General features: G+C 43.2%; 1 protein-coding gene across 2 annotated transcripts in view; it reads right to left on the bottom strand.

The window, feature by feature from the left end:
- Positions 1-18720, bottom strand: part of Pigu (phosphatidylinositol glycan anchor biosynthesis class U) — an 88809-nt gene that overhangs the window by 45543 nt on the left and 24546 nt on the right. For both annotated transcript variants that reach the window (XM_036184861.1, XM_036184863.1), the window contains 3 exons: positions 18598-18660; positions 12745-12854; positions 10035-10135 (listed from right to left, as the gene is read on the bottom strand). In XM_036184861.1, the coding sequence (XP_036040754.1) occupies positions 10035-10135; positions 12745-12854; positions 18598-18660 (274 nt within the window). The remainder of the gene's footprint in view (positions 1-10034; positions 10136-12744; positions 12855-18597; positions 18661-18720) is intronic.

Below are 18720 nucleotides of genomic sequence, written 5' to 3'. Positions count from 1 at the left end.
TCCTTGCACAAGGCTGTCCCGCTGCACTAACGAACGACAGACATTCTGAACGTCAGGTACTTGCAAAAACAACTGAGCAGGGACAGGACAGGCCCAGAAGCCTCCTCCTGCCTACCGAGTTATAGAGATCTGGAACCGGAATCAGGTCACCCTGAGACAGGGAGGTGGCACCCGTGAGAAAGTATGCTTTACTACACATAGCTCAAAGCAAAAGTAAGCTCAGGATTCCTTGACCTGGCCAAAAAAATGAATAACTCTTTGTGGGAAACTGGCTAAGAGTGAGGAAATGCTAGAGAGATTTTTTATTTCACGTGCTTTTCTACACATTTGGTAGTTGGAGAGAGGAAAGATCCATTGAATGTTGTCACAGCAGGGAGGCCATTGTTCCAATTCATTCATTCATACAAATGAGGTGAAAACACATGACCTTCACCTCAGTCTCTGCCCCAGGAGACACCAGAGAATGAAATAAACACAGTTACCTCCTACCCTAATTGCCTAAGGTCAATAATTGCTTGTCTGGAACAACGGTCTCTAAGACCCAAGAGAGAAAAAAGGTTAGCAGAGGAGTTGAATGAACTTAGAAATGTGTAAAAATGTGCTCTGAGGATCAGGAAGAGGCAGTCTGCCTTCCTTTCTTCTTCTTAATTAATTTAGAGGCAGGGTCTCTCTACATAGCCCTGGCTGTCCTAGAACTCACTTTGTAGACCAGGCTGCCATTGGACTCACAGAGATCCACCTGCCTCTGACTCCTGCCTGGGTGCTAGGATTAAAGCTATCTACCACTATGCCCAGCCCTTGCATGATATCTTAAATATTTTTTAAAATAATTACTAGGGATTGTAACCCAGGGTCTTGCTGGGCAAGTGCTCTACCACTGAGCTACATCTCCAAGGCCTAGATGGAAATCTTAGGAAGTTAGGATCTGTTCCGCCTGCTTTCTATTAATAAGTGGCATCAAAGTCCAGCTGGATACCTCAGCTCCACATTCCTTCTTACACCAGTTCCCCAGCCCACAGATTCACCTCTGAAGTATGGGTCATTTCTTGCTCTCATTGACCATTAGTGTTCAGCAGTCCTTTCTTCTGGGCTCCTCCTTCCCAGAAGCACCAAAGGAGACTTCTAAAGCAGACAGTGATTTATGTGCAAGGACAAAGCCAGGTATGGCAGTGTATGCCTATAATGTCAGCTCTCCTGGAGGCAAGGTAGGAGGGTCAGAACTCAGGGACACCTCCAGCTTAGTGGAAACCAGCCTGGGCTCATGAGACCCTGTCTCAAGAAACCGAAAACCAGTCTTTTCCCACTGCTGCCACGTCAGGTAGCAGCGGAGGCTCAAGTGTATTCAAGATGGGATTTCACCCCTAGCTCACTGCCATGGCCAAACAAGGCCCGGTGCCGGAGTTGTGATGGACACTCAGACCGCTTTTTTTTTTTTTCTTCTTCTCCGAGACAGGGTCCTCTGTGTAGCTTTGGAGCCTGTCCTGGATCTCGCTCTGTAGCCCAGGCTGTCCTCGAACTCACAGAGATCTGCCTGCCTCTGCCTTCCAAGTGCTGGGATTAAAGGCGTGCACCACCACCGCCTGGCCACTCAGACCGCTTTACAAGAGGTACCAAAAGCCACCCTCATTTGCAATGGCCCACCATGTGGGATCTCAAAGCTGCCAAGGCCTTGGACAAGTGCCAGCCCATCTGTGTGCTTGCTGCCAGTTGTGCGTGTCAAGTCGGTGGAGACCCTTTGTACCGAGCATCAAAACAAACTGATTAAGTTTGATGACAGCAAGAGACTAGGGGATGGGTGGGCCTCTGCAAAGTGTCTCGGAGGGGAGACCCCATCAAGTGGTTGTTGAGTTATGTAGTGGTTAAGGACTATGGCAAAGAATCTCAAGACAAGAACATCATTGAAGAGTTCCTCAAATGTAAGACATGAATAACAGAAAACCACACCGACTTCTCAAAGTCCCATCTCATCGGTCAGATTAAGCTCAAACTCTGAGGGCAAGCAAGATCCTCAGGATCTTCGTCTCCTTCGCTTCAACTCTCACCACTTGCCTACACGTCCTGCCTACACTAGACTACACTAGACTACACTAGACTACACTACACTACACTACACTACACTAGACTACACTACACTAGACTACACTACACTACACTAGACTACACTAGACTACACTACACTACACTACACTACACTAGACTACACTACACTACACTAGACTACACTACACTACACTAGACTACACTACACTAGACTACACTACACTACACTAGACTACACTACACTACACTAGACTACACTACACTACACTAGACTACACTACACTACACTAGACTACACTACACTACACTAGACTACACTACACTAGACTAGACTACACTACACTACACTAGACTACACTACACTACACTAGACTACACTACACTACACTAGACTACACTACACTACACTAGACTACACTACACTAGACTACACTACACTACACTAGACTACACTACACTACACCACAGTTTCTGAAAATATCAGGCTCTTCCTCCATTCATGTGTCTGTCTGCTCAGGCTATTCTTTCTGACCGAGCTCTTTTCCTGTCATCCTTCAGTGGCATGTGGAGCCCAAGCAGAGTTAACAGAAGCAGTTACGGCTAACATTTCCTGCTCAATAGGTGACATGCATGTGTAATGTCTACCTCAAGAATGTGTCAGACTCAAAGAGGCAGGCCCTCAGGGAAGTGTCCCCACAGACTTGGGAAAGAACTACCTTTAGCTCATTTTCTCGTGCACATTCAATGTGATAAAAATCACATAGTCTGCTCATTTCACCAGTAAAGAAGCCAAGGCACAGAAGCAAGGTAAGTGAAGAAGTGCCTGCCCCCGTCCATCCTTTCAGCTCCGACTTTGCAGCCTCATCTGCTGACTTCTAGCAATACCAGTTTCCTTTTCCTCCCTATCTGGCTTGGGAATTTCTCAAGGGCAATGAGTCTTTCTTAATTTTGAATCTCTTCCACCTTTCAAAGCACACATGACGAATGCCTAACTGACTGACTGGATGAACATCATTCAGTAATACACAGGGATCCTTTAAAAAGCACACCACTGGGCATGGTGGCACATGCCTTTAATCCCAGCACTTGGGAGGCAGAGGCAGATGGATCTCTGTGAGTTCGAGGCCAGCCTGGGCTACAGAGTGAGCTCCAGGACCTAGGGCTACAAAGAGAAACTCTGTCTGGGGGAGGGGGGTTGACAGACAGACAGAAAGAAAAGCAAGCATATCAAAGCAAACCAATACCCTTAGAAGACCCCCACAGAGCATTAAACAGAGGGTCATGTAACATGGGGAAGGTGTAACGCAACCCAGTCTTAGAATGGTAAGATCCTCCAGATGAGCAATTGAGGGCTCTAATGCCAGACTAGTGATGGCTGAGGCCTAAATTCTGGAGTAGAAACATGGTGCTACTATAGCCAGTGGCCCAGTCTGGGTATGAGAAGAGAAGACAGGCATGCCCTAAGCATAGCCTAAGCAAAAGAAGAGGGTACATGGAGGTACACAGGTTTGGAATAAATCTAAAAAGGGCTAGAAGAATGAAGAAAGCATTGAGTTAGAACGATACGTGGTTGGCACAGAGGCAGGGAAGGTGCAGACTGTGCAGTAAGCAAGCACTGCCTGAGTTTGCTCTGTGTCAAACATGCTGGGTGTCAGGGAGACTGGTGACTCGGTTTATGTACTCATGGAGCTCCCAGCAAACACACAAAATGTAAGAAAGAAGTACAGACAAGCCCATCAGGAGATGCTGACACCAAAGTTTTGAACAGTGAGTAAGTGGGACCCCGGCATCTAAGGACCAGCATTTGCAAAACGGGTGAGGGAGACTGGTGTACTAAGAATAGGTGAGATGTTAACTAACACAACATGGCAAAACGGGGACGCTGGAAGGAGTAACTGAAGACCAGGCACTGCGGGGAAAGCCCCCACTAACAGGAAAGGGGAATGGAGGCTGGAAAATCAAAGAGTTCAACCTTGATTCTCAGCTATATAGTGATAGGATACTTAAGATCCTGTCTCAAGACAAAACAAATAAAGTAACAACAAAAAGAAAACATGGGAACCATTAGGATAAAGATAAATGAAGTTTTACAGAATAATGAGTTGCAGAACCCAGATTGAAAGGCAGAATGTTACCAGCATTTACAAGGGACACCCCACTCCCTTTTTTCTTTTTGATACAGGGTCTTATATAGCTGAAGTTGGCCTTGGGCTTGCAATATAGTTGAGGATGACCTTGAATTTCTGATCTTCCTGTCTCTACTTTCTAAATGCTAGGACCTCAGGCACAGGTCACCACCTCTAGTTTTTGCATTGTGAGGGATTACATCAGCTAGGCAAGCACTCTACCAACATTCCTAAACCAGTTTTTATATTTTTTGTGTATACCTAATATACTTTAGTAAAAGTTACAATCTGCCACCTAAAGTCTCAACAAGCAGGCAGAGGTCAGAGCATAAAAGGTTTAGTTCCAAAAATAATCCAAAATACCTATCTACAGGTCTACAACTGAAAAAAATGCCTAGCCAGGAGGAAATGTGCTACAAAGGGTATGAGTTTTACCCTCAAATGATACAACTTACTAGTATCTGCTAGTCTAGCCCATACAAGCACTAGGTTTTAGGAGCAAAGCTTCACCTTTGGCCTGATCACAGAAACATTAGGATACATTAGCGAAGTTGATATGGGGACTGGCTGCCATATCAGAGAACGGCATTTCCCAATCTAACTCAGAATGTTTTCCAACTCTCTGTATCAGGGTGGGGGCCAAAACAAGCCTCTGCAAGAAGGTGCCTCAAGGGACTGCACCTTCATGAGGGCCTGGGTGGGTGGCACAACAGCAGGGCAGAGCAGGAAAGAGACACAGGGACGAGACAAGAAAGAGCCAAGGGACTGACTCAGGATATGGACTTAGCAAGTGACACAGAGTCAGAGACTGGGTCACAGACAGTGACCTGTCTCAGGGCAGACCGCAGTGGGACAGACGGGAATACTGACCAAAAGGGCTGAGGCCCCATAGGACTATCAGAAAAGGAAATCACCCAGCATCTGAGGCAACAGGAGGCAGAGGAGCAGCTCGGGACAGAGCCCATGCACTTACATCCCTTGGCAACTGAGCTCCTTTAACAGGGCAGTCTGTCTCAAGGCAATCTAACCACACCAGTGATGATGAAACTGAACACCTGCTTTGTTCCAGACAGGACTGGGAGCATGCCACATGCCATAAAAAGCAGACCTTTCAATAACTATTGCCACCCCCATCTTACAGACCAGGAAATGGAAAGACAGAAAAGGGATATAAGCCTGGATGATCTCACTCCAGACCCACTGTATCACTCACTGCACCAGCTTGATCTCAGTCTATATCTGAACCATAAAATAGAGGCCAGTGTGAGAGTGTTTCAAAAAGCCAAAATAAGGAAATGAAAGTGAATTATCCTATCTTTAGTTTTACTATTCATTAGATGCAAATGTGAAATGCAGAAACAGAACTTGGAGAATGAAAAACTGATTCAGTATTACTGAAAAAACTATTCCTAGACATTACTAATATACTTGAAGAGTTCAGAGAGATGTAGCTAAGAGAGAATTCTTTGAATGTTCTAATAGATTAGGAACACTGCAATAGTCTCTATTTATAGTAAACAACAATGGAAAACAATGTCCAGCTATAGGGAAGAGCCACGCTTCAGAACAAATGTGGATGAGAAATGGAGACAAGGGTAGAGTGCATAAAGACTTGCTTTTGGTTTGGTATGTTTATATTTCTTTCATTCTTACCAAGTGCATGAACTATTTCTAACCTTTAAAATTAAAAGCATAAAGTATAGAGAAAACGTAATATGTGCGCTCAATGTCTCTATGACTTTAGAAAGTACACCAGCACACACAATTTGTGCGGTGCCTCGCGCATGCTGGGCAAACACACTGCCAAGTGAGCTACAGCCCCAACCCTCTGTACTACTTTAGGATAGGCTCTTAAAAGTAGAATAAATAAGCCAGGTATTGTGGTGCATGCCTTTAATACCAGCACTCAGGAAGCAGAGGCAGGCAGATCTCTATGAGTTCAAGGCCAGCCTGGTCTACATAGTGAGTTCCAGAACAACCAGAGCTACATGGAAACTCTGTTTCAAGAAAGAAAAAAAAAAGTAGAATAAATAAAAAATACAAACATTTTAAGACTACTGATAATTGGCCACCTAGAAGGTACATACAAATATGTTAAGTCAACTGGCATAAAATATTGAACAAAATTATGTGTATAACATTGTAAAAACACTATGAATTGGGGTTGGGGATTTAGCTCAGTGGTAGAGCGCTTGCCTAGCAAGCACAAGGCCCTGGGTTCGGTCCTCAGCTCTGGCAAAAAAAAAAAAAAAAAACAAACAAACAAACAAACAAAAACCCACTATGAATTCACTCAACAGAATTCCAGAGTCATACAATAAAAAAGCTTCCCTGTGGAACCAAAACTGTAGGTCTGTGATTTTCTTGGAACTTCTTTCCCCTCAATTTAAAAAATAAAACTGTGTTTGTGCACAGAAGGATATGGAAACCATAGAAGAACTTGTGAGAGCTGGGTCTCTCCTTCCATCATGTGGGTCCTGGGAATCAAATTAAGGTTGTCAACTTGGTGGCGGCACCTTCACCTGCTGAGTCACCTTGTCATCTCTTCCTAAGGGTTGTTTGTTTGTTTTGTAAACAGGCTCTCATGCAACTCAGGCTGGCCTCAAACTTCTCAAACTATAGCTGAGAATGACCTTGAAATCCGGACCCTCAGGTGTTCACCTCCCCAAGCCTGATTCACTGGTTGTGAATGCAAAAAACTAATACACATGATGAAGCTAATTGTAGTAGTATTTAAGTAGCTAAATATCAGAAAATCACCTAAATACTAAACAATAGAAATTGATTAAAGTTGAGGCATTTGTAATGAAGAGCCCCAGGCCGGACTGGCCTACATTGTGAGTTTAAAGTCTATCTGGGTTATATATGGAAAACTTTTCTCAAAAGAGGGGTGAAAGGGGGGCTGGAGAGATGGCTCAGTGGTTAAGAGCACTTACTGCTCCTCCAGAGGACCCAAATGCAATTCCCAGCACCCACAGCCATCTCTAACTCCAGCTCCAAGAACCCAACACTGTCTTTCTTCTGAGTGCACTGCCCCTACACAGATATGCATAATTAAAGATTGAATCTAAAAAGAATCTGTATATATTCCTTCACACACTGGAACAGTGTTCAGTAATAACAGACTTGGCAGACTGGGGCTGGTCAAAGGCGCACGCCTTTAATCCCAGCATTCAGGAGGCAGAGGCTGGTGGCGAGTTTGAGACTAGCCTAGTCTACATAGCAAGTCTGAGGTCAGGGTTATATGGTGAGACTCTGCCTCAAAGAAAAAACCAACCAAACAAACTCAGACTGGTGAGACTGCTCAGCAGCTATAGCACTTGGCATACAAGTCTGAGTGCACGCATTCAATCCCCAGAGCCCGCAGAGGAAAGTGAAAACCAAATCCCAAAGTTGTTTTCTTACCTCCACAAGTGTACTGTGGCATGCATGTACATGCTCACACACACGCAGACACACAATTAATACAATTTATGAAAAACAACATAAAGCCCAGACTACATCTGGCTATGATCATTTGAGCACTTGGGAGACTAAAGAGAGAGGACTGTAAGTTTGAGACCAACCTAGACAGCATGGCAGACTCTGTCTCTAAAACAAACAAACAAACTATAGCACTTTGAATGAGAAGGTCCCCACAGGCTCGTATGTTTGATTATTTGGTCCCCAATTGGTAGAATTGTTTGGGAAAAATTAGGAGGTGTGGCCTTGTTGGGGTAGATATGTCTCTGGGAGCCAGCTCTGAGGTTTCAAAAGACTCATGCCATTCCCAATGTGTTTTCTGCTTCTGTTTGTGGGTCTAGATATGAGCTCTCAGCGGCTGGTGCAGCTCCTTGCCTATCCTGCCATGATGGTGATGAACTCTTATCCTCTGGAACTCCAAGTCTCAAATGAACCCTTTCTTCTCTAGGTTGCCTTGGTCATGGTGTTTGGTCACAGCAATAGAAAAGTAACCGATATACACAAACAACAGACAAAGTGTTTGTTGATCTATGTATGGGGCCATGTTACTAGCTCACTTCAGATCTGCTTCCCTCCTTATGTCCAGACTTTCTTTCAACTTTACAGTGTCTTCCCATGGTGGACAAGAAAGTAGTCATCCCTCCCCTTTCTTCTGTTTGTTTGTTTTTGTTTTGTTTTGTTTTTGAGTTAGGGTTTCACTGTCACTCAAACTGTTCTAGGACTCGCTTTTACAGATAAGACTGTCCTTTAATTTGTGGCAATCCTCCTGCCTCTGACTCCTGGATGCTAAAATTACAGACCCATGTAACCACAACTGGCCCATGTATTATATTTTGATCAATGGAATATTAATATATATGATACAAGCAGAAACTTAAAAGTCATGCCTGGCCAGGGGGCCACGCACTACTAGGCCAGGCAGTGGTGGCGCACGCCTTTAATCCCAGCACTTGGGAGGCCAGAGCCAGGCGGATCTCTATGAGTTCGAGGCCAGCCTGGACTACCAAGTGAGTTCCAGAAAAGACGCAAAGTTACACAGAGAAACCCTGTCTCGAAAAAACCAAACCAAACCAAAACAAAACAAAACCAAACCAAAACAAACAAACAAACAAACAAACAAAAAAGAAAGTCTGATGACCCAAAGTCTATCTCAGAATCCAGAAAAAGGCAGAAGGAGAACCAAGGCTGTGGTGGTGCACGCCTTTAATCCCAGCACTTGGGAGGCAGAGGCAGGCAGATCTCTGTGAGTTCGAGGCCAGCCTGGTTTACAGAGTGAGTTCCAGGACAGCCAAGGCTACACAGAGAAACTCTTGACTCAAAAAAAGGGTAGAAGAGTTTTCCTCTGCCTTACACACTTACACACATGCACCATGGCATGTGTATTCTCATGAACATACCACAAACATACCTAACAATAAAATTAAAAACTAAACATAACCCAAAGTGAAATAAAAAACAATCCAGGAAAAATAATGTGTGATATAAAAATAATCACATAGAAAAAAAGCAAAAGCAATAATAGCTGCTACTCTGCTCTGTCCAGCAGTGAATAATATACACAGTGTCATGAAATGCAAGTACTGACCACAGATTTATCTATTTATTGGTGCTAGAGTTTAAAAGCAAGAGCCTAGCCATACATGCTAAGTACATACTACACACCTAACCTAACTACTGATTTAGTCAAAACTGAAATATGACTATAAGAAACTAAACAAAGAGGAAGCAGGGACATTAGTGCAAAAGTGCTATAAGAAATCTTCACTTCTCATAATGGAACACAATTAAAAATGTCTAAAATTCATCATTCATAAGGTAGTTATATAGTTCAGAAATATGGAAGTAAACAACAGCAAAGTATTGCTCCAAAGAATCTGAACTAGCCAGAAGTGATGGCACAAGCCTGTAATACTAGCACTTGGGAGGTGGAGGCAGGAGGATTATGGGCTTACAGTCATCCTCCCCCAGCCTGACTCGAAACAACAACAAAGGCTGGCCTCGACACCTTACACATCAGGACTGCTTCTCTTTATTCCATCAGCTAAACGGAGAGAAGATGACAGCTGGGCTAGGGTTACAGAAGACTGACATCCAAAGAAGCTACGGCAACGGTGGTTCTGAATGGTAGATTTTCAGGACTAACTTTTGCTACATTTTCGATAATAATCTTTTACTATTTGTGTGTAATTTTTAAAAATATTGTACTTTTTCTTTCTTTTTGAAGTTTTTGCTATATAGCATAGGCTGGCCTTGAATCCCAGATCCTCTTGTCTCAGCCTCCCAGAGGCTGGGATTCTAAGTATGTGCTACCATGTACAGCTTGTGCTGCTATAAAAGAGAAGGAAAAAAGCTAGCGCATAAGTGTAATAAAGCCCTGCATGTTTTATACTCTTCTTGGGGCCTTACCTTTGATTGTGGTCAAAATGAAGAAAGCAATGAGGGTGTTGTTGATGGCGCAGGTTGACTTAGCCACACAAGACAGGATCGTATAGGGATTTAGGAGGTAGCTGGGGAAACACACATATTTGTCATTAGTAAACATGATCAATGGACCAGAGAGTCCTGGCCACCACAGCCATGAAGTCCAACTCACTTACAAAAAGGAAGGAAACTCCTTAGAAACGAATTGTCCCAAACACAATAGGATAGAGTGGGATCACGTGTCAGTGAATAAAGGCACTCAACATTATGCTGTGAGACATATGCAAAATTGTCATATTTCTATTTACTAACCATAAAGATCCTATAAACTAACAAAAACATTCTAGTTTTTGTTTTGTTTTTAGTGGGGCTCTTTTGTGGTAGTTATATTTTGGTTTGTTTGTTTTTTTGTTTTGTTTTTGAGACACGGTCTCATGTAGACATTGACCTCCTGATCCTCTAGCTTCTACCTCCTGAGTGCTGGGATCACAGGTATGTACCACCTGGCCCAGTAGCATTATCTTACTTTTGCAGATAAGATTCAGTGATAAAATAACTTGCCCAAGTTTTTACAAGCTATTAAATATATTCAAAAATCAGTTCTTCCTGGTTCTAAAGCCAACATTCTTTCTACTCAGCCCTCTTCATAGCAGAGCGCTATCCCCTGACTCAGACCCACTAACAGACAAAGGATCCTCTACATTCTACAAGTTATCTGGTATAGAACTTCACAGGATCATGACCTCCCATTAGGAAAGAGTTAAGCTGGAGTCCTTTCCCCCTAAAGTTAGAAGGAATGGAATCAGAAAATACAGCTGAAGTGTTTTGAGTTGGAAAGTCTTACTCAGTCAAAATGGATTCTTTTTATTTATTTCTGTCCTGCTTCTACAAAAGATTTGCATCAGCTAAAGTGAGAACAAATAACAAAAATAGTAATAGAGTAAAACCAGCCATAATCAAGACCAGGGGAAATACATAAGAAGAAAAGTTACAGGCAAAGTTAGGAAAACCAAAGAACAGAGAAGTGCAATACTAGCCTCAGACAAACTACAGCTGTACAATACCAGCCTCAGACAAACTACAGCTGTACAATACCAGCCTCAGACAAACTACAGCTGTACAATACCAGCCTCATATAAACTACAGCTGTACAATACCAGCCTCAGACAAACTACAGCTGTACAATACCAGCCTCAGATCTGTCTGAGTTTCCTGGCAGACAAAGGAAGAAAGGCCAGTTACACCATTTTGATTGTCAGGAAGGAAGGAACACAAGTGTCTTAGGGAAAAGATTATAATTGTTATTTACAAATAAAGACCTTAAAGCTAATCCTACCTCCTAGGAACGTAAGATTAGTAGTTCTAAAACCAAAGACCTAGAAACTCTTGGGGGTTTGATGGGTCTTTTCTTTTGTTTTGTTTTTCCCAGCAATCAGATAGACTTGTTACACAACCTTTAAAGAAATGGCTGTTGCTATTATGAAACTACCCTCAGGGGACACAAGAGTCCATAAGGATTCATTATGTTACTAAACCTTTGGTCCTATTAAAGTAGTTCCCATCACATTTCCTAAAATATGTAGTTGAGAACTGATATACCAAAAGTATCTCATAGGAGAAAAAACACAAAACCATTTCTAAATAATAGGTGACATTGAAGAAGCAGCTGCCTAGACATCTACTAGGAATACTGAAGGGGAAATTCACTTACAGGGAGAAGGCTCCTAAAGACCCGCCCCCAGGAAAGAATCCAAGATGACCTAAGCTGCTTCAAATTCATTATGTAGGTGAAGCTGACCCTGAACTTCTGATCCTCCTGCCTCCCCTTCCCAAGTGGTGGGGTCACAGACCAGCACCCCGCCGCCAGTGTACTTGGTGCTGGGGACCTCGTATGTGCTGTGTTCTCACTCTACCGACCAAGTTCCCTCCACAACCCCTGGTTTTCTGATATGGAACATGCTGCATAGCACAGGTTAGCCTCAAACTCAGCAATCCACCTGCCTTAGGCCCCGTGAGCCTGGGATGCCCAGCTGCTAATTCTAAAAAATTCTATGGGCATGTTTTTCCATGAGGAAATTTATGTTTTATTTGGTATGTGTTCCCAGAAACTAGCATGTTATTAATATCTGATGACTACTAGTTGATTAAATAATTCACTTGGCCTATCTCAGAAACACAAATGGGAGTCACCTGAGACCACACTCACTGGCAGTGCTAATTACTCCTAGAGAATTCTTCCTGAAAGCACCAGCTGGTGCTTCTTCCACTGGTCACTGAGCCCAGATGGGTATTTTACTTTAGTTTTCTACATTACAAACAGGGAACTAAATCATACATGAAATATAGAAGCTATGAAAACAACAGCCACACAAAGACCAGAATTCATCAGTAATGAAAAACTACCATTTTTTAGAAATACTAGTTACAAGCAGGTTCCAGCCCAGATCAGCACTGAGTCAGAAAGCCTTTGTGAAGGCTTTGATTGTGCCATGTCCCTGTGTGAGGCTTTGTCTCAACAGAGACATAATGGCTCTGTGTCTTTTGCTGGCCAAAACTGCAGTTGTGCAAGAGAACTGCAGCAGATACTCGATGACTAAGACCACAAATCTCTAAAACTACAACAACACGGGAAAGTCTCATCAGATTTTCCTTGCCCTTGCTGGCACTGAGCTCTGATTTGTAAGGGAGTACTTACAACAGGGCCACTTTCAGAGGGATGTATCGCATTTCCATAGGGGTTCGGATGAGTTCGGCCACATCTGGGGCATACTGGTCCAGTTCTAGGAGGAGTTTCTGCTTTTTAAACTAGAGGTGGGGGCGGGGGGTGCACAAGACACACAAAACAGTTGGTTTGCCATTGTTTTTAGAGTGAAGACCCACACACCACTGTCTGTCCCACCCTGCTTCTCCAGTATCCTCTCACACCCGCTCCTCCACCCCATCCCACTGAGTTCCAGCACATGAACAAGCAATGTTCCTCGTGTTCCCAGAACTCTGCATTTGGCCCTTCCTCTCCCCTAGTTAGCCCAGAGCCCGGGCACTCAGCTAAGTCCTCCCTCCTGGAAAGGCCGGTCCTCGAGCTGCCTGCCTCCTCTGCCCACTCTCTCACCAGTGCCCACAGCTCCAAGTTTTGCCTTCTTTGTGTAACTGACTAACGCCTGGCTCCTCCCTCGAGTGTAAGTTCCACAAGGGTTTGGGTGACTTTATTTGCTCTCTGTGTATGCCTAACACTTAGCACAGTGGACAAATGAATGAATGAATGTACAGCAAAGCCATTTCTGAGTCACTCTGGGAGGTAACATCAGTGGTGACAGGGCTTCAAAGTTCTATCAGCCAAACACGTTCAAGCAGTTTCAGTGACCTGGATGCATGTTATCTCAGGTTGCCTTCCTCATTCTTCTCTTTCAAAGGTTTGTTTGTTTGGTTTTCTCTTATACTACCACAGAGGAGGTGTGAAATAGTTAAAATAAAAAAGGAGACTAGTGGAGTTAAGACGCAGTCATATGGGGGTGGAAAGCTCTTTGCTTTCCCTGATGTATCCCAACAAATTCACGGGCATGAGTTCTAAAAGGGAAAGCATCTAAAAGCATCACAGCAAAGGACAGATTAGGCTAATGATACTTTTGTCCAGATGAACTGGCTACCAGCAGTTAGCATTCATATTCCACAGGCCAACAGCTGAAGAGAGGGTGGGTGTGAAGTCCCTCAGCACCAGTTCTCCAGGATACTGGGCAGACTAAATGTTTGCAGACTACAGAGTAAGGATCCTTTTAACAAAGGGAGACTTTTAAAGGTGATCTTTATTTATCCTTTGATAATTTCAGACATGTATAGAATGGCATTCGATCACAGTCATCTCCCATTGCTCTCTCATCTACTTCTCCTTCCTGCTGTACTCACGTTCCAACAAGTCCCTCTTTATTTTCTTTTATGTTTATGGGTCTTTTGCTGGCATGTGTCTGCGCACCACATGAGTACTTGGTGCCTGTAAGACCAGAAGAGGGCTTTGGATCCCCTGGAACTAGAGTTTTGAATAGTTGTGAACTGCTGCCATGTGGGTGCTGGGAATTGAAATCCTCTAGAAGATCAATCAGTGCTATCAACCACTGAGCTATCAGACCCTCTCTATTTGCCCGCGCGCGCGTGCGCGTGCGTGTGTGTGTGTGTGTGTGTGTGTGTGTGTGTGTGTGTGTGTGTGAGAGACAGAGACAGAGAGACAGAGAGAGAGACCAGTTTTGGGGGGAAGACCAGTTAGAGACAGAGAGACAGAGAGACAAAGATTGAGTTTAATTAGGGTTGCTTGCATTAGCAAGGGAAGGAGGCATTATACACTGAAGCACAGACAGTTTACTAGTGGTAATACTACTAAAGAAAACGACTCTCCCTCCTTTACAAAGTAGAGCCTTTTAGGAATACATGTGCTGACATTCTATCTAAATCAATAGTAGAGTGATATCTAGGTGTAGTGGCATACACCTATATCCCAGCACCCAGGAGGTAGAGGGAAGATCATGAATTAGAGGCCAGCCAGGGCTACATAATTAGTTCTAGGACAATCTGTACTACATATGGAAATTCAGTCTCAAAAAATAATCAGGGCCAGTAAGAGTGCTCAGAAAGTAAAGGAGCTTGCCATCAAGCCAAATAAATGATCTGAGTACAATCCCCGAGACCAATATGGTGGAAGAAAAGAACCAACTCCTGCAAGTTTTATTCCCGTGTACCATAGCAAGTGTACACACACACACACACACACACACACACACACACACACACACAATCAATCAATCAATCAATCAATCAGTCACAAAGGCTTGAAGTGTACATCAGTAGTAGACCTCACATACATATGGCTCTGGGTTTTATCCTAAACAGTAGAAAAGGAAAAAGAAAAAAAAGAGCAGTATATGATGTGACAGCAGCACTAGGAGCTTCCACTTTCTACATTGATGTGGGGTGAAACATATCCCCAATCCCAGGACTCAAAAGGCCAAATCAGTGGCCAGCTGGCGGTGGTGGCGCACACCTTTAATCCCAGCACTTGGGATGTAGAGAGGGTGGATCTCTGGGTTCAAGGCCAGCTTGGTCTACAGAGCGAGTTCCAGGACAGCCAGGACTGTTACACAGAGAGATCCTGTTTCAGGAAGGAAAAATAAAAACAAAAACAAAAACAAAAAACAAAAGAGGTTGAATCAGGAGGATCACAAACTCTAAGTCCACTTGAGCTATGTACCAAGACCCTGTCTCAAAACAAATAAAGCTCAATCATAGAGCATTGGTGCTGGGTTTGACTCCCAGAACTGCAGAAACAAACAAAAAAAATAAGTAAATAAATAAATTGCTGGTATTCAAAATGAGTCCATTTGTAACTCAATGCCATAATAATCTGAACTCTGGAAATAGGGAAACAAAAATATTTCAAATTTTAATTCAGTCTTGGGGATAAGAACACCTTGGTACACTAAGAAATAGCATAGTAAACTGGGCATGGTGACATATACCTATAATCCCTAGCACTTGAGAGATGGGCAGTGGTAGGGTTAGAAGTTGAAGGTCAGCAGGGCAGTGGTGGCGAACACCTTTAATCCCAGCACTGAGAGGCAGAGGCAGGCGGATCTCTGTGAGTTTGGGAACAGCCTGGTCTATAGAGTGAGTTCCAGGACAGGCTCCAAAAGCTACACAGAGAAACCCTGTCTCAAAAAATAAAACAAAAAAAAAGTTCAAGTTCATCTTGGACACGAGACCCTGTCTCAAAATCAAGAACAAAAAAAAAAAAAAAAAAACCCAAAACACACACACACACACACACACACACACACACACACACACACACACACACATACACACACGGCTGGAGAGATGGCTCATTCTTTAAGTTAAGAGCACTTGCAGAGGACCTGAGTTCCATTCTCAGTACCTACGTGGTGACTCTCAACTGACTTAACTCCAGGTCCAGGGTATCTGACAACCTCTTCTGGTCTTTGCCAGCACGAGGCACACATATGGTACGCATACAAACATGCAGACAAATACTCATACATTTAACAAAAAACAAACAAAAATCTCCACAAGGTCATTTAGTTCTCTCTCCCTCTTTTTATTTCTTTATTGTCATTGTTTGAGACAGGGTTCACACACCCCAAGCTGGCCTCAACTTTTCTGTGTCGCTGAGGCATCTTCCTGCATCTACCAGGCGGGAGATACCACACTCATCTTTCTTAATTTTAAAACACAAAAGTTAAAAAACAAATCCTCTTGTTTCCAAATGAACTCAGAAACAGCATATGCCAGCCACAATACACAATCTATCTTTTTTTTTTTTTTTTTGAGAGAGGGTTTCTCTGTGTAGCCTTGGCTGTCCTGGAACTCACTCTGTAGATCTGGCTGGCCAGGTCTCACAAAGATCAGCCTGTTTCTGCCTCCCCAGTGCTGGGATAAATGTCCAGCTACAAAGTATGTTTTCAAGACAGGTCTCACTATGTAGATCACTCTGGACTTGAACTTACAGAGATCTGTCTGCCTTTGCTAGGATTTATCTATGGACCCATCAGTTTACGAATCTTATGCCCAGTTATGTAATCTGTGACCCTCAGGGAGTCCTGGTGGAATAGTCCAACTCTGCCTCTAAAGCTTTTACATCACGTCTCATTAGTATGATATATGCTCCTCAGCCTTAGTAACCAAAGCTCTAAGTCTGAAACACAGTTCCGAGGGCCAGTGAGATGGAAGAGTAGGGTAAGAGTGTGTGCCACCAAGCCTGACACCCTGAGTTTGATTCCCGGGGACCTAGACTGACTTCCATGGGTTGTCCTCTGACCTCTGCACACTTGCTGTGGCATAAATATCAACCTGCCAGCCCAACACACAAATAAATGTAATAAAAATTTAAATATAGTTAAGAACACACATAAACGTAATTAAACATTTTAAATTGAATTTTTAATCCCTTACGGGAAGAGTCAAAGACAGCTGTGGACCCACAAAACACGATACACATGTATATGGTTTTTATACCATTTCAAGGGTTCAATATACCCCAAAACTTATAAATGGGTATCAAATTAAAAGGCCATACTCCAGACATTTTTAAAATGTCTGTGAGGTCTAAAAGTCTAGAATTCAACAGCTTTATTTTTTTTTAATCCATCACAGTGCTACAGAAAGGCAAATTACTGTTTCTGGTTCTATTACTTGATAACAGAAGGCCACTAAGATGCCCCTTCATCCTACCCTGACCTAAACCTCAGTCGCTCCCAGACACACAAGGAAGATGGCAGCCAACTTTTGTTTTTCATAATTACATACATAGTATACCTGGTTTATCTGTTAATCCTCCTAGAAGCCTAGAAAAGGAGAATGGTCCCATGATGCAATTCTCTTTGGACATTACATAGTTAAGAATAAATTTCACATTGGGTGGTGGCGGCACACACCTTCTTTCTAACATTACAATTGGCTTTGATTTGGGTTGGTTTTGAGAAAGGGTCAGAGCTGCCGTGGGACAGTAAAAGTACTTTGGACTCTGCTATCACCTTCCCCAGTATGGGGAAGTGCTCTTCCGTTCCTCATTCCCATTTTCACAGCTCTGGATATGGCTGTGTCAGCCTGGGCACACACCTTTAATCTCAGCACTCGGGAGGCAAAGGCTGGCAGATCTGAATTCGAGGTCAGCCTGGTCTTCAGGGCAAGTTCTAGGACATCCAGGGCTACACAGAGAAAACAAAGACAAGCAAACAACCACCCCACACACCGAAAAAATAATAAACTTTACATAATACTTTCTTCACATTTATTTGTTTGTATGTCAGAGCTCACAGGTACCATGGGATGCTTATGGAGGTCAGAAGACAACTTCCACCATAAGGGTTCTTGCCAGCCCAATATGCCAAATTTTCTAATTAAGATCGTTCTTTTAGGGCTAGGGGATGCAGCTTAGTGGTATGGCACTTGCCTGGCATTTTTCAAAGCCCTGGGCTCAATCGCCAACCTCCAAATTCCTCTCTGAAGGAACAAAGATTTATCAACACTAGGAATCCAATTTTACTTCAAAAGGCCTAATACAGTAAGTTAAAGACTATGTTCATTTTTCCTTTGAAAAAATAAACTGATAAAAGGGAAGACCTTTCAGATTTTATTTTAGATAGTATGTCATCAAGCCTAGGCTGGCTACAAATTAGTGTGGAATAGAGACGGACCCTGCACTCCTCATATAACCTTTACCTCCTAAGTGCTGGGATTACATGTATAAGCCAATACAGCCATGACATTTCCTATTCATTTATTTATTTGTTTGTTTTATTTGAGGTGTGTGTGTGTGTCTGTGTGTCTGTGTGTCGGCGTGTGGTGATGGTACGTTCTACCACGTTGGCCTTAGAGACAGAACTCAGGTCATCAGGCTTGCTGGCAAGTGCCTTTATCCAATGAGCCATCTCTCACCAGCCCAACTTAACTATTTTAGACTAGCTGGATCTTTGAATACATGACTTTAGATTCATAATAAGCATATTACCAAATTCTACCAGCTTTGTCCTACCCACTAACGACTTACCACAACTTTATTGAAGTCCTGAATTGCAAAATACAGGGCAATAGCAGTGAGGGCATCTGTCATCTGTCAAGAGAAAGAGAAGTGACGGAGAGCACAGGAGCAGTGCAAAGGACAGTTAGTGCA

The sequence above is a fragment of the Onychomys torridus genome, chromosome 4 (genome assembly GCF_903995425.1).
Source record: "Onychomys torridus chromosome 4, mOncTor1.1, whole genome shotgun sequence".
Classification (NCBI taxonomy): domain Eukaryota; kingdom Metazoa; phylum Chordata; class Mammalia; order Rodentia; family Cricetidae; genus Onychomys; species Onychomys torridus.
This window is presented reverse-complemented; position numbering and strand designations above follow the sequence as displayed.